The 14497-nt window shown below is 39.6% G+C and overlaps 2 protein-coding genes and 1 long non-coding RNA gene across 4 annotated transcripts in view; 1 reads left to right on the top strand and 2 right to left on the bottom strand.

The window, feature by feature from the left end:
* Positions 1–1986, bottom strand: part of LOC110978947 (uncharacterized) — a 36429-nt gene extending 34443 nt beyond the window's left edge. For both annotated transcript variants that reach the window (XM_022234309.2, XM_022234308.2), the window contains exon 1: positions 1564–1986. In XM_022234309.2, coding sequence (XP_022090001.2) covers positions 1564–1863 — 300 coding nt within the window. In that variant the 5' untranslated portion in view covers positions 1864–1986. The remainder of the gene's footprint in view (positions 1–1563) is intronic.
* LOC147796517 (uncharacterized) overlaps positions 1–14423 on the bottom strand; it is a 76634-nt gene extending 62211 nt beyond the window's left edge. The window contains exons 1-2 of the long non-coding RNA XR_015427963.1: positions 14033–14423; positions 7191–7476 (exon numbers count right to left, since the gene is read on the bottom strand). This is a non-coding gene — a long non-coding RNA (uncharacterized LOC147796517). The remainder of the gene's footprint in view (positions 1–7190; positions 7477–14032) is intronic.
* lekr1 (leucine, glutamate and lysine rich 1) lies at positions 2163–13135 on the top strand. Its single transcript, XM_022234310.2, has 15 exons — positions 2163–2275; positions 4172–4354; positions 4596–4729; positions 5148–5267; positions 5483–5658; positions 5762–5947; positions 6648–6729; positions 7285–7402; positions 7692–7855; positions 8530–8623; positions 9132–9218; positions 9358–9435; positions 9688–9853; positions 10990–11123; positions 11918–13135. Exons 2-15 carry the CDS (start codon positions 4202–4204, stop codon positions 12302–12304), a joined length of 2079 nt encoding a protein of 692 aa, XP_022090002.2. The 5' UTR covers positions 2163–2275; positions 4172–4201; the 3' UTR covers positions 12305–13135.
* Positions 14424–14497: the final 74 nt, after the last annotated feature.

The raw sequence follows: 14497 nt of genomic DNA on the forward strand, positions 1-14497 counted from the left end.
AAAAAAAACTAGTGTGCATGATTATCGGGCTGTGCAATCCAGGAAATGAAATGCATAAAAAAGAGTACTCTTTTCAATGCTACGAGATACCAGCTGTAACTTTACCGGTTTGTGACCATTTACCACCAAACAATAACACACCTGTTTTCAAATGTTTGTTAGGGAGAAAGTACAAAGTGGATTCAACCAGAAGGTGGTCACTAAAACATTTGTAGGATCTGATGCTTTTAGAAACGCATGAGACGCACATGTACATGTCTGTATAATACTACTTGCAGACAGAAAACAAAAGGAAAACGGAATCATGGCAAATAGCTGTAAATGTCACAAATGATCACAGTTCCCATCTGGTAGAATTTAGTATTATTTTGCTTGTTACCAAGTCAAGTTACCCATGTATATACATGTACATGTGGCTATGGAAGCAAGAAAAAAAACATAGTGAACTACATGTATGATTAAAATAGTTCTGTATACATGTATTTATCTCCAAGTATTTCAGTCTGTTAATTTGAAATACAAGTGTTCTTTTAAACAGCAGGATACAAGGGAAAAGGTGATTTTATGTCCACCAGCAGTCTGTGCACTACAAATGCAAGTCATGCATGATCTGCATGCATTGGGGTATTATAATAAAGATTTCTCAATTTGCCAGCTGAGCAGCTGACTATAAAATTGATAATAGTTGTTGCTCACTGGGGTGTGAATGTCTTGCACAATGGACTATGCATGGACGCCTTGCCATCATAACAAAAGGGATTCCCCTGAGGCACCTGATTCATGAACCTTGGCAGTTTTTGTTTCTTCTTTGATCGAAGGAAAAACAGGTTTATGTGAAATTTAGCAACTATGTGTCCAATGGGACCATTTGGAGGAGTTCAGTGTTACAATATCCGGGGGAGGGGTTAAAAATTGACACATATCAGGTGCAGTTTTATGCATGTACATGTACTTGGCTGATTAAACAAATAAGGGCACTTGTATTGGTGACTTCCAAAAGTGTCACAAGTACACAGGTATTTCATGATTAACTTTAAAAATGCATGGAAGCTTCATGTGTAAACATGTGAGCAAATGCAAAAAATCTTCAACTTCAAGTCAACAAAGAAACTTACAGTACGGAAAAGGCGGGGGTACTGGACCACATAAGAAAAGCAAGAAATTAACCAGCTGTGTAACTTTTTGAACGCAGTTGGTCAAAATCTCCTCCTGGTTGAAAATTCCCTCACTTACCCTGTATGTGCAGAGCTATTACATGATATGTTGGCTTCTAAATGTTTGTATTTGAAAATCAAAATATTTTCCCACTTATTGTAAAAACATAGGCCTAAAAACTATTTACAAAAGCTATCTACAAATAATTCATCACATGGAGATATATTATTAAAATTAGAATTCATATTATGAATTAGAATTCGTCTGTAACAGTTGTTCACAAAATACTACCTACAATCCACGACCTGACGACAGTTTATAAAGATCCAATTGAACAACAACAAAAGATCCAATCATATAGTGTCCTTGCTCTATGATCTGAAGTAATCACGAGAATTCTATACTCACCTCACATGCTTTAGTCACCCCCTTCGTACTCCACTCGTCGGCGAAATCGCCGCAGTCTTGTCCGCCAGCGCCCGGCGCGCCGGAGCGCGGGCCGCCCGGTGAAGGCACGAGGCTTCCCCGTAGTCTCATCCCCGCTATACTGTCTGGATCGGGCTCTGAACTGTGCGAGCTTGAACTCGAAGCATCGCTCAACAATCGGGTTCTCTTGTCTAAATAACTGGATCTCTTTTTACCGGATAAAACAGGCCTTCTCTCTTCCTGATCCTCTGCGGCCACTCTGTTTCCTCTGCCGTTGTACATGATGGAAACAGATGGTAAAAAGGGGAAATTTCGGAGTCAAAGTTCTACCAAAGTTCGACCATCCTGTTGTCTGCCCCCACCGACGTTGCGTAGCCTCATTATGTGCGATGTATATGTATGCATGCGCTGCACACATGCGAACCGCACGGCAGATTTTGTTGTCGTACGTCACTTCCGGAATCCCACTCTCCTCATCTTATAATATACAGCTTGTAGATGATACTTACAGATAGAACGCGTAAGCCCTGTAGCACGTTTATGCCGCATACTACACGTTACTTTCACAATGGTGCACGTGAAAGTAGGTCATGAAACAACTTCCTTGGATTCAAAATGGCGGCCTCCTGTACCCGATAAACTGTCTGGATTTTCGTTTCAGGAATGAGTCTAGCCCTAAAGTCACACTTTAACGGTAACACAGAATACTTAGTGATTTTATCAGTTTTTGTGCTCTGCTTTGTCAGATCTAAAACAAGCTTATGAAATGAGATCTCCAATGGCAGTGCCACTGCCCCAATGCAATGCATGCAAGGGATCGGATCCGGAGCGATCGTGAACCGACGACGCAGGGCGGTATAGCATGTACATGATGATGTAACGTGACTGAGATACATCATTTTACTAGTATCGATGTCTCTAGTATTTATAGCGGTAGTTACCACATTTCCCGATCGAAATAAAGATTGCTCGCGCACCTTCCTGAATTATTCTATCCTTGCTGTTATTTAACTCTTACTTTTTAACTTGATTCCTAAAATTTTGTTTGTGGTTCAATTAATTTTCCTCTACGATAGCTCAAAAAATCTGTGTGTGCACCGTATGCAAGCAGAGGTCGAGTCTCTATTAATTATCACGGTATCGAGAAATAGCTCTACGATGGCCTTTAAGCACTTTGTTTGTGAATAAATAAAGATAAAAAACAACAATTTTGTTTCAGAGGAAACAAAATAGGTCATTTTGTGATGATGTTCCATTTTACCTATAATTAGGCCTAGGCTAACTTCATTTTTCCAGTCTCCTCCTTAAAGATGCCAAACACTGAGGGAACGAGGTGGGAACAATCGCACTACTTCAACTTACACTTATTAATTCTAGAAAGGAATAACTTCATTCTTTTCACCAGAACTTGTTTACCCCAATCTTCAATATAGCAATAACTTTTGATATTCATCTTATTGTTATTACTTAAATTGGTGTTTTGCCGAAGGAATAGTAAATACGTGGGTATTGCAAATTTCATTTTTTTATGCTTACAGAAACATGCAGAATTTTTCTCTCTGTTTCAAGAAAACATATCCTCAGGCCATAAATTATTGATTACCTGGGAAAATATTGCCATTTTGAACTCACTGGCAATGTCAAATTCAAAATTTCTGATACAGCGATAATAGAGTTACCGCATAATATAGGAACTGAGTATACAGTGGGTATAAGTGCACCACCACTGTAACTGCCCCCGGCCTGGCCTGCCTGTATGCAGTCTGCCATGTGTTGTCTGAGCACTCGCATGGACATGTTGGTTATGGAAGTTGGGAAAGAGTTCCGCATGCACACACCACTTGACACCCCGTGCATAAGTACTAGGCCTAGGCCTAAACAACTTTGTTTTTTCCCTCCTAAATTGAACTTTCCTAGACAAGTTTTTGCTTTCTGATGGCTAATAGGCCCAGGTCACTTTAGGGAATAATTACTGGCGCCTATATGTATGGAAGTCTTTCCAGATGTTGGGCACAGTTCAGTTGATTTGCGAGATTGCTCGATCTTTACGCGATCTGTTGATCTTATTGCTTGATTTGATTTGCTGCTAATTTTGCTATCAGTGAGTTGCCTTTTCTCTTGCCCATTACACCTATGTGGTTATAGTTTAGACCTAATAAAAATATGGAAAGTTTGTGGACATGGATAATGGGGCTGAAGAAATGTATGTTGATCAGTTGACTTGGATGTGGAAAGGAAACTTGTCTCCTGGTAGACCTAGGCTACGTAATTATAATGATGGGTTTCAGTAAGATTTGACTTTCCAAAATGTTTTCCCCTATTTTTATTACATGTATCTGGTTCGTAGGTGTGGCATCACTTCAGTTTAAATCATGCCCACTGCCACGACTGCACATAGTGGTACGTGAAACCATAGAACCGGAAATCAATTTGCAATTTTAGTGTCCCTCCAATGGGAGCCTGCAATCAATGGTGCATCCGTGTCTATAATGAAATCACTAACCAGATAGGCTTGATAGAGCATTTAGGCCTAATGTAATGTAGCCTATTTCCAGTCTAGCCTAATTTCACTTATTTTTCTCCCCAAAAGATAACAATTGAACATAATCAAGAGTCAACGATGAAAAGCGAGAATGAGACTGTCATTGAGCGCCTTCCCCTAGAGCATCCTCTGCCAGAGGAGATAAGGAAGATGGAGAGAGATGAGACTGTCTGCCAGTTCTGTGGTGTTAGCTATCTGATCCATCGAGAAGTGAAGGCTTTAGAAGATCAGGCAAGTCAGAAGTACTCTAGGTATACTACAGTTTACATTGCAGTTTCGAAAAAAGTTATCCGTTGGAGTTAGGTGATCATCCGAATTAGCTTTTCTGATGATTGGTACCAAAGTATCACACAATTTTGTGTGTTCATAGGAAGCTACATAAAAATTACTCAAGCTTCGCTAGTAAACATATAAAAGTATTGTTTTCCTCTTGTAGACGAAGTAAAATGTATCTGTTTCAATATTTTGATAGCTTAAGAAAGTGCATGAGGAATTGGCACGCTATGAAGGAAGTGAAGAGCGAGAACAGCAACTCAGAGAAGACTTGGAGAAAATCAGGAAAGAGAAAGATGCTGCTTTCTCCACAATCCAAGAAAGGGATTTATCGTGAGAGAATCATTCCATAATAGAGCTATGTAATATTTTTATATATAACTGCCATAGTAGTTTGAACTTTTATCGAGAATGCTTTTGATACAATATCTTTCTTATGGCATTCTAAAGTAAAGTACTAAAATATACATTTAAAGACTTCAAAACACAACCATCCTCTCGTTGGTTACAAACAAGACGCTATGGTGATGCTTAAATTTTATAGTCACCACTTGTCTGGCACCCACATGAACACACTTCAGATTTGTTGAATGACATAGATATACTTGCTTCCAGGTGCAAGCTAGCAGGCATGCACATGTGGTGTGTCACAGTGTGGTGTTAAAAGGAGCCCCCTCTCTTGGTCATGCATGGAATCCAAGTAGCACGGTGCCAGATTTATTTGCAATTCACTGTTCAAATTCCTTTTCAGCATCCAACGTTTAATGGCAGAGGTTGAACGTAAAGCCAGTGAGCTGAAGGAGGTAACAGAATCCAAGAAGACGCTTCAGAGCAGACTAGAGGAAGCAGGGCGAACCTCAGACAAACTTAGGTACTAGTAGATAGGTACATGTACTGGTAGATAGGTACTAGTAGACAGGTACTTGTACCAGTAGATAGGTACCAGTAGATATTTTGTACTGTTATCATTTTAATGCCAGAAATGCACCTTCCCCTATATGTAGCTACTGACAAAGAACCCATTGCCTGGGATCAAAACTTTAAGATATTCAACCTTTTCCTTATTTTATATATTTCATTATCCAGGAAGCAGCAAGAAATCTGGAAGATGAAATTACCCAATTTTTATTCTTCGGTTCAGCAACAGAAATCAGAACTGCAAAACATCCAGAGTTTCATACATCAGATGGGGAAAACAGTTAGAGAATCATCCAATAAGCTGAGTCTTGTTGTCAAGGCAGTCTGCTCTCAAGAAGCTGAAGGTAACTTGAGGTTTCCTTTTACAAAATATGTACGACAAATATTCTTTAGAAGTAAACTCAGTATCTTGTGCCCGATAAACATCTTTTAATTTTTCCCTTGTAGAAGTATTGAGATTGAGAGATGAAGTGTCGAGACTTGGAGAGGACCGGACGTCTTGGCAGAACAGACAGGGTGAGATGGAGAAAAACCTGAGGACTGCTCGAGCAGAGGTGGAGAGACTTACTCAAGTTGAAGGACAACTCAAGCTGAAGGAGGAGAATTATTCACAGCTCACCTTACAAATGGAGAGTAGGTAGCCAGTGGTAGGCTGCATCTGTATCTGTTGTCTAGAGCTAGGTCTGGGTCTTCACTCCAAGGCAGACATGCGCTGAGACACGCTGACGTATTAGACGTAGCCATAGCATGGGAAGCCCTTTTCGGACTCGTCCTTATCCTCAGAAATTGTACACTTAAAACAACAGCGCCTATTGAGTGTCAACACCGGGATCGGCAGAATTATCTGTGGAATCCTTATTTTTAAGGGGATACTCATGGCTTTAACACCACACTGGGGGAATTGTGAGAACTAAACATCTTGGAGATGGTGAGAAATGTTAAATGGCATAGGAGTTGTGATACGTTTGTCACACAGCATGAGCGAGCACTATGCAACCATTCGAGAACAAAATCTTCTTTAACATAATGGGTTTTGCCCCTACCCAAGGTATATATTAATAAACACTGTATGCTCAGTGCTTGTCCGGGAGCTTGCGAAAAAAATCACAAGCTTACTCGGGTGGGATTCGAACCCACGAGCTCCTGCTTACTAGTGCAGACGTCTTAACCACTCGACCACTGAGCTTGCCGGGGTTGGCTGGCCGGTCGTAGTCAGATGAAGCAGTGGATACTGCGAACTATTTTTTAAATTTTTAAACACTTCGATTTTGGTTATTTAAGTTGTAGTTATGTTAAAATATTTGTGGCATTGTCTGTGCTTTTTATTTTACAGGGTTACAAACTGAATTAGATACAGCTACCACACAGCAAAGAAAGTTGTCATCGGAAGCAGCTGAACTCAAGGGATTACTTAAGTAAGTTTCGTCAGTACTGGATTTCCTGCCAGGATTTTATTTTATCATTGTATTTATCAAACGGGTGTGAATGGCCAGTTAAACTTACTTTTGTACGGATCAGGTGTACAAAAAAGTTGAAATTCAGGGTCGCCATCTGAACAAAAAGGCTGAAATCAGCTAAAAAGCTGAATTCTCACACCCCCCGATATTCAAAAATATTCCATTCCTGTGAGGATAATTAACAAGATGAATTCTCCTCAAAGGTATGACTTTCTACACGTGAGAATCGGACCCGAATGCAAGTTGAACAACATTTTAAACTGCAAGCAACAAGATTATGAGATGATACATGAGCCCACACAAGCTGCAAACTTAAAGCTACCTTGGCATTAGCAATTCTAAGGTGCTACTATTAAATGACCCAAAATGGTACAGCTTATTAAACAAAAGTTCTACGTCAACTACAACATATTACTTACCTAAATATGGAAGTTTTCCCACTTGATGGAGTCTTCAGATCCTTTTTGTTGGATAATGGATGCTAATTCTGACCTACCCTCCTCTCTGATGCAGGAGCAAGACACAGGAGGTGGAAGACTTGCAGACCCTGCAGAGAAGACGGGACCAGATCTCTGAACAATTATCTTCCAAGCTGCAACATGAGCTGAAACATAAGGGCAATGAGCTGCAGGTGGGTTCAGTCGAGTCTCAAGATGAGCCTTCATTGAAGGTGCTTCATTCAATGGAGCTTTGCAGGTTGTTCTCCTGGATGAAAAAAACCAAAGAAAAGCGTGCTAATCTAGGGTGTGAATAAAACCCCATCATCATAACACAGGTGCAGATTACCGCATACCTTACACGTAATATCTCTTCATTCATGCCACCTTGATATTCAATGTGGAGACAAATTTTTTTAATTTAGTTTTGGTAGTAAGACTTCTCAGAGCTGATATTTTTAATCCATGGCATTGTTGCTTCAGACGGCGCTGGCTGACTACCGTAAGTTAGAGCAGCGTGTAAGGGATAGAGAGAGAGCTGAGGAAGAGATTCAACGACAAGCATCGCTGTCCGTGGGAGAGACGGTTCAGATCCGACAGACTTTAATGCGGACCCAGGAGGAATGCAATGCACTCAAAGCCGAGAGGTTCAAGTTCTTACAATGAAGACTCTCTTGTGTGTTATATACTAGAAATTAGACTTGGATCCAAGTTAGAGCACTTTAACACCTCTTTCTACCAACTCCATCATCTTGGAATTCCTCGTTTGCGAGGACTGACCATTGTCTGTACATCACTGTCCTTATGACCTGAGGGAGGGATACTGATGATGTTGGTAATGTATTAGGGGATAAGTGACCTGCAGTGTTCCCTGGTTATGGACTCCATGAGTGGACAAGAGAGGGTACAATGTCACCGAGTAGCTGCAACTTGTGTGAAGGAGTCTTGTACCGCCTTGGTCACTTGTGCTTTACACTTAGCCATGTTGGCGTGAAAAGAATGAGCTTAGACGTGTCATAAAATTTGGCACTGGTGTTGGATTCTTGTTCTGTCATGGTCACATCAACGGTCAGTTTATTGTCTCATTTTTGGATTATTTTGTCCATTCTCATCCACTGTCCATTTTTGAATTATTTTGTCCACTGCCATCCATTGTCCAGTTTTGGATTATTTTGTCCATTCTCATCCATTGTCCAGTTTTGGATTACTTTGTCCATTGTCATCCATTGTCCAGTTTTGGATTATTTTTTCCGTTGTCATCCATTGTCCATTTTCGGATTACTTTGTCCGTTGTCATCCATTTTTGAATTATTTCTCTCAGGGAACTCATGATATCTTCTCATCAGAATCGCATTGAACAACTGCGAGAGAGCTTCAAGCAGAAACTCACCGATGCTGAAAAGTGGCCATCCAAGGTTTGTGATGGCAGTATCTGAACTTTTGAATGTAAGGAGATAGTTCGGTATTTCAAAAAAGCAAGGTCTTTTGGGAACAAAGTGCGCTCGTGAAGTGGCGTATGGGTACACTGATGGGGTAGACAGTTGCTCATGAGTGCTTCTATTCTTGAATGACCTCGAACCCGCTTCAGTTTTAAATCTCGCTTAAAAACACATTTATTTAAGGATTATTACTTATCTTGTACATGTTAGTTTTAATTTCTTCGTTTTATGATTATTTTAATTTAATGTTTATTTTTTTATTGCTTAATTTTTAATTAAATTTTATAACTTTTATAACTATACTTTGTTTTAATTATTTAAAGTTAATTTAATTTTTGCATTTTGTTGTACAGCGCTTTGAGATGTCATTGACATGGAAAGTGTTTTTTAAATAATTCATCATTATTATTATTATTATTTCAGTATGGACATGCGTTATTGGAATACTGAACTGATTCATTGTTTTGGTTTACTTGACGTGCAGATGGATGACACGTTGCAGAAGGAAAGAATGAGACATTCTCAAGAAATACAGGAGTTGGAAGCAAAGATGAAAGAAGCCTTCCAAATAGTAAGAATATATTATTGAAGATTCCTTGGCTTGGAATATAAACTCTGGAACACTTAATTTTCACTTTTCTTGGGAATGAAATCTTCTCCACACATCATTCACTGTAGTTATCTCTTGTTTTCGTTTGTATCGCTTTAAGGAGCTAGATATCGAGAAACAAAGGCATCAGGAACTGACAGAAAAATACAAAGCAGAACACCAGGAGAAAGAAAATAAGGTAGTGTGAAGTTTTTTCTTAATTCTTTGTGTTTTGCACAAACATGTTATTAGAAAAAAAAAACAATTCTAACTGTTCATCAATTTTTAATATCAAGAATTTTTCATTTTTAATGGAAAGGCCAAAAGTTAAGTGTGAACAGATGATATGAGACTGCTGAACACAAAGTTAGTATGTTGGTGTCAGTGACGGAACTGGGCAAAGGTTGATGCTAGGCTGTTCATGAGGTTTCTCCTGCCCTTTTTTGATCAGTTCAAGACTGAGTTACGCAGTCTTGGCTCAAGGCACAAAACTGAGATCAGCCAGCTTGAAAAGCAAGTGTCAGCCCTCAAGATCCAGGCATCGACTGGTGAAGAATCATTAAGGAGGGAGGTGGACGGTTTGAAATCGGTCATTGTGGATCTGGAGAACAGACTAAGTAAGTAATATGTTCTAGAGAACAGACTAAGTAAGTAATATGTTCTAGAGAACAGACTAAGTAAGTAATATGTTCTAGAGAACAGACTAAGTAAGTAATATGTTCTAGAGAACAGACTAAGTAAGTAACATGTTCTGGAGACCAGACTAAGCACAATGACGGGTGAAAACTCTAGGATGGGAGGGGACATTGCATTTAGGGGCAGTGTTTATAAGCTAAAGTCCAGAGTTTTCCGCTTTGCGGAAAATCCGCAAAATCATGGATTTGGGGGTAGAAAGCGGAAAATGCAATTCTCGTTGAAAAACAAATGAATAAATAAAATACATATACATATTTTTGATCGTTTTTGCACAATTAATCAAATAAATATGAACTCAAATTAGGAACGACAACTCATTTTCACTGTTTAACTCACTTTGAAAGTAACATTTGGTAGCGTTTCCCCTCCTGTTTTTCCTTTTTGATATCACAGAATTTGGTATTGATTTCCTCAGGCTCCGCACCGCGGAGATCACGCTGGTCCCTGTTCCCTACATAGTGCCCAGACGTCTCATGGCTTATCAATAAATCAATAGGGACGGGGACCAGTCACAGATCACATTGACATGGTGTGTGTTGGCCTTACGTGTATTATTATGCCAAAGATACCTGTAGATGTACGGTAAATGTAGGCCTACAGTACATACGTACAGTCACATACAGTTTTTGTACACAAAATTTAGAAAGCGGAAGAAAGCAGAATTTGACTTTCAGAAAGCAGAAAATTCCTGACTTTATTATAAGCCTTTTTTTACACAGACTACAGAATCTACCAAGAATTTATTCAAAAATAAATCGAAACTTGAATTGGGAGCCAATAAATGTGCTAAACTTAAAAACTGTCATTTTTCCGTGCCACTGTTTTTCTTGGAATACACATTAAAAGGAAAAAACAGCATTAGACTTCTATTTCTTTCTGTGGGTAAACAAGTTATTGATACCTTTGTATTCATGAATACTTCAGATTAACCCTAACACTCCTCAGGCCTCCAACAGGTGAAGGATTGAGGAGGGTTAGGGTTAATGCACTCTACCTCACTGTGTCAACGCTACGATAATGGATGCCATTTATTAAATATTTCGCTTTTGTTTCCTAGGCACGGCAGGATCTGAGAGTGATGAACTGGTCGCTAGTCTGAAAGCTGAACTGAGGGAAGCGGAACAGGACCTTCTGGCTAACAGAGAGGAGAGTGGAATGCTGAAGGAGAGATTGGCCCAGTCTAAAGAAGAGGTACAGTTATTCTTGCTGTAATTGTCAGGTCTTTGTTGCTGTCTTTATCCTTTGATCATAGACATTCATTTATTTACCTTTGCGTCAATCAACTTCAGCCCTGGATAGAGATAGATCACGGTGACATTGACTTTGAGAGCATGATTCGATAACTTTTGATTGACAGGCCAATAACTTCTGAGAAGCATATTGTCTGGAAGCATACTTGCTTTTATCTCAGGCTCTGACCGGCTCTGCAAAAAGGTGTATTATGCCACATTTTTTTTGAATTTGAGTTGAATGTATAATCAACTTGCTCACATCCTAAGCTTTCATTTGATACATAATTCATTCCATTGGCATTTTGCGTTTTGGAGTTATACATTTTTTTGCCATTTGCATATTCATATAATTTCATTGTATCATGCATGCTTTTTGAGATAATGCCATTTAAACACAACGAGCAGAAACATTCAACTTAAATTAGACACTCTGTTGGTTTTCCTTAGCAACAGAGGCTTTTTGGTCAAGCAGTTGGCCCAAAAATATTTCCAAATATTTTCACCCTTGGCACATGAAATGGGCCATGACAACTTTTTGCATTGCACAACTGAATACACATTTAGCAGAGTGGGTCACAAAATGCTGTTGGTTTGGTAGCATTGTGTGTTTTTTTGTACTTTGTAATCTAGTTTGAATCCTTCTGTTGATTCTCTTCCTGTGGGAAGTTTATTTTGAAGTGAATCGCATATCTCAGTCTGACGTGTGTATCTCCTCACCTTTTATTTTGTCAAATGACTTTGATCCATTTTCAGATACTCTTTCTGCAAGAAACTGTCCGTCAGGAATGCGAGGAGCGTTTTGAGCTCACTGAGGCCCTGAGTGAAGCCAGAGAACAGCTCTTAACTTATCAGCGTCATGGCAACCTCAGCAGTATCCCTCGACCTTCCTCGAACACCAAGTCGCACAAGTCGGACCCAAGTTTCAGTGTGACGCGCAAGTCCAGCACAGGGTCCATACAATCTGGGCAAGGTCAAAAACTTGTGCCTGGACAAAGTCCTGCAACCCCTAGTAAGATTGCGTCGAGCAGCATCAACATTGGGTTTGACTCGGGCCAGGCCAGACCACCGGCCGGTCGGCCAAAGGACGGTAGTATGTCTGACAGTAGGCAAAGGATTGCAGCTGCGGTTGGGAGGAGGTGATAGGAATCAGAGGCGCCAACGATTTTCAAAATGTGCAACGTGTTCAGAGAGAGATTTTGATAGGTCAGAATCAATGTAAAAGGATCAATTTGACGTGAACATGGCTGTGACTGGGTCGCCACAAATGGGAGCTGCTTGAGTATTTATTCTGTTCTTCTTAATCTTGCTATGCTGGGTGGATCTCAGTTAAACTATGGTTCCAGATTGGTACATAGTTATTCTTGGGAAATGAGTCCATGAGAAATTTCGTCCAATATAACAATCCATCTATTACGTGTACCTCAGTTATTGTAGTATTGAAGGTTTTCAAGCTTTTTTTTAATCCTCTGGCTTAACAAAAAGTGATTTAGGTGTTAGACAAGTAATTCCATCAAATGTGGAAACTCTTTAAAACCACCCATTTTCCATTGTTGTACATTACATTTTAATTTTAAAGAGGAAGGTCTTCTAAGACAGAAGGTGCTCACCAGCTTAATTAGCTGTCAAACTTGGAATAAACAATTTTTGTGTAAGCGAGTTTCTTGTACAAAAAAATCTTTTTTGTAAGAAATTCTTTTAAAAAAATTTTTTTTGGTAAGAAATTCTTTTTAAAAAATTTCAAATTCTAGACAGTGCCTCCTGATGAATGAAAAAAAATCAATTTCAGTGAAAAAGTCCATCCAGTTGACAGTTTTCAGTTGTATAATATACAGGTTTTTGGTTTAATCATGTAAATATTTTTTTAAGAGATGGGTAATATAAGTAAAGTACATATGGATATCTGATGTCTTCGTCCTTTTTGCAAGATTTCATTGATGTTACTTTTGAATAAAAAATTACTGGTAGCTTGAAGTCTTCATTTGTTCCCAATTCCTGTGCTTGCAAAGTGAAGAATCTGGCTGGGCGAAAGTACTCTTTTCTTTGCACGGTTGAAGTTTAGAGAGCAGTTATATCGACCGAATATGATAATCACACAAACGTGTTTCAGATAACACCTTGTACTGACCTTTTTACCCGCGTGACTAAATGTGAATAATACCACACATGGCATATATTCCTAAGGGCACATTCAAACGCGCGAACGCTGCATGCGTGACTAGTTTATCTTGAATAGGTAGATGACCATCACAACATTAACACTATGCATCTTTGCCATTACAACACATCATTGGTCCAGCACGATCGTGACATAACTGAAAAAGGTATACTTAATCTCAAAAACAAAACAAAAGCACGGCTTACTTGCTTGCAATAAAATGCTTATTTACTACTGCTAACCATGCTAATTCTATCGCGAAAAAGCACCAATTCATAATGCGATTTGACCAACCTTTCATACTCGCCTTAACTATCAAACTAATCTTTGCACACCGCTCTCATGCCGCCAGAACAGGAATTTTGTTCAGCGCAAGATTGAATATTGTGCAAAACTTCTTTAGGAAACACCATCCCTTCCTCTGCCAGAAAAAAAGCCTTATAGATTTTAAATACGTTTAAAGAGCATATTTTCTGTTGCACCAACACCCTAATTTGTGGTGTAGGTTCTACTAGACGTACTCCCCTGTTTTTTAAAATTTGGACATGCATACCCGTAAAACAGGCGATTGGTAGTGTTCAAGAGACCAGGTAAGCTGGTAAGTCGGTCCCCCACTTTGCTTCCGACAGCCAAAACTTGTTTTTCTCTCTAGACGTGCACAGAGGGAACCATCATTACATGTTCATCTGGGATAACAAACGAAACGCACTCACCTTTTTTAATGCTGCTTTGTGGAAGAGTTCCATCGACATGAAAATTCACCAGTCGTCAGAAGTCACACGGTAGACTTCGTTGCTTGACCATGTTGGCAATGCCGCCGGTCGAGCTGTTTCCCAATTCATTTGTGAGATCAACGCGTAAACAACGGCTGCTCTTGCTTAACATTCCAGTCTCACACTTTTGCAAGAGTTTCTTGTTGTCTATGTTGCGGTTAAACAGGGCCAGTAAATTCCTGCATATCTATTCGAAACGTACAGAAAAACTGAACTCTCCTTTGAACACATCCTCACTGTACCGCCACACAATACAATAGTTTCATTCACCGAAATCGTATCAGCGCTTTTACTTCCAACCAATCACAAAGCGCCAGGCGTGCGCGCAGGTGGAAACCCACCAATAGCCGTTACGATTGGAGAATTATGCAAACAAGACCAGCAGACGACATTTCAGGGATTCAA

Source organism: Acanthaster planci, linkage group LG16 (genome assembly GCF_054643075.1).
Source record: "Acanthaster planci isolate LZ-2023a linkage group LG16, COTS_SCS, whole genome shotgun sequence".
Lineage (NCBI taxonomy): Eukaryota > Metazoa > Echinodermata > Asteroidea > Valvatida > Acanthasteridae > Acanthaster > Acanthaster planci.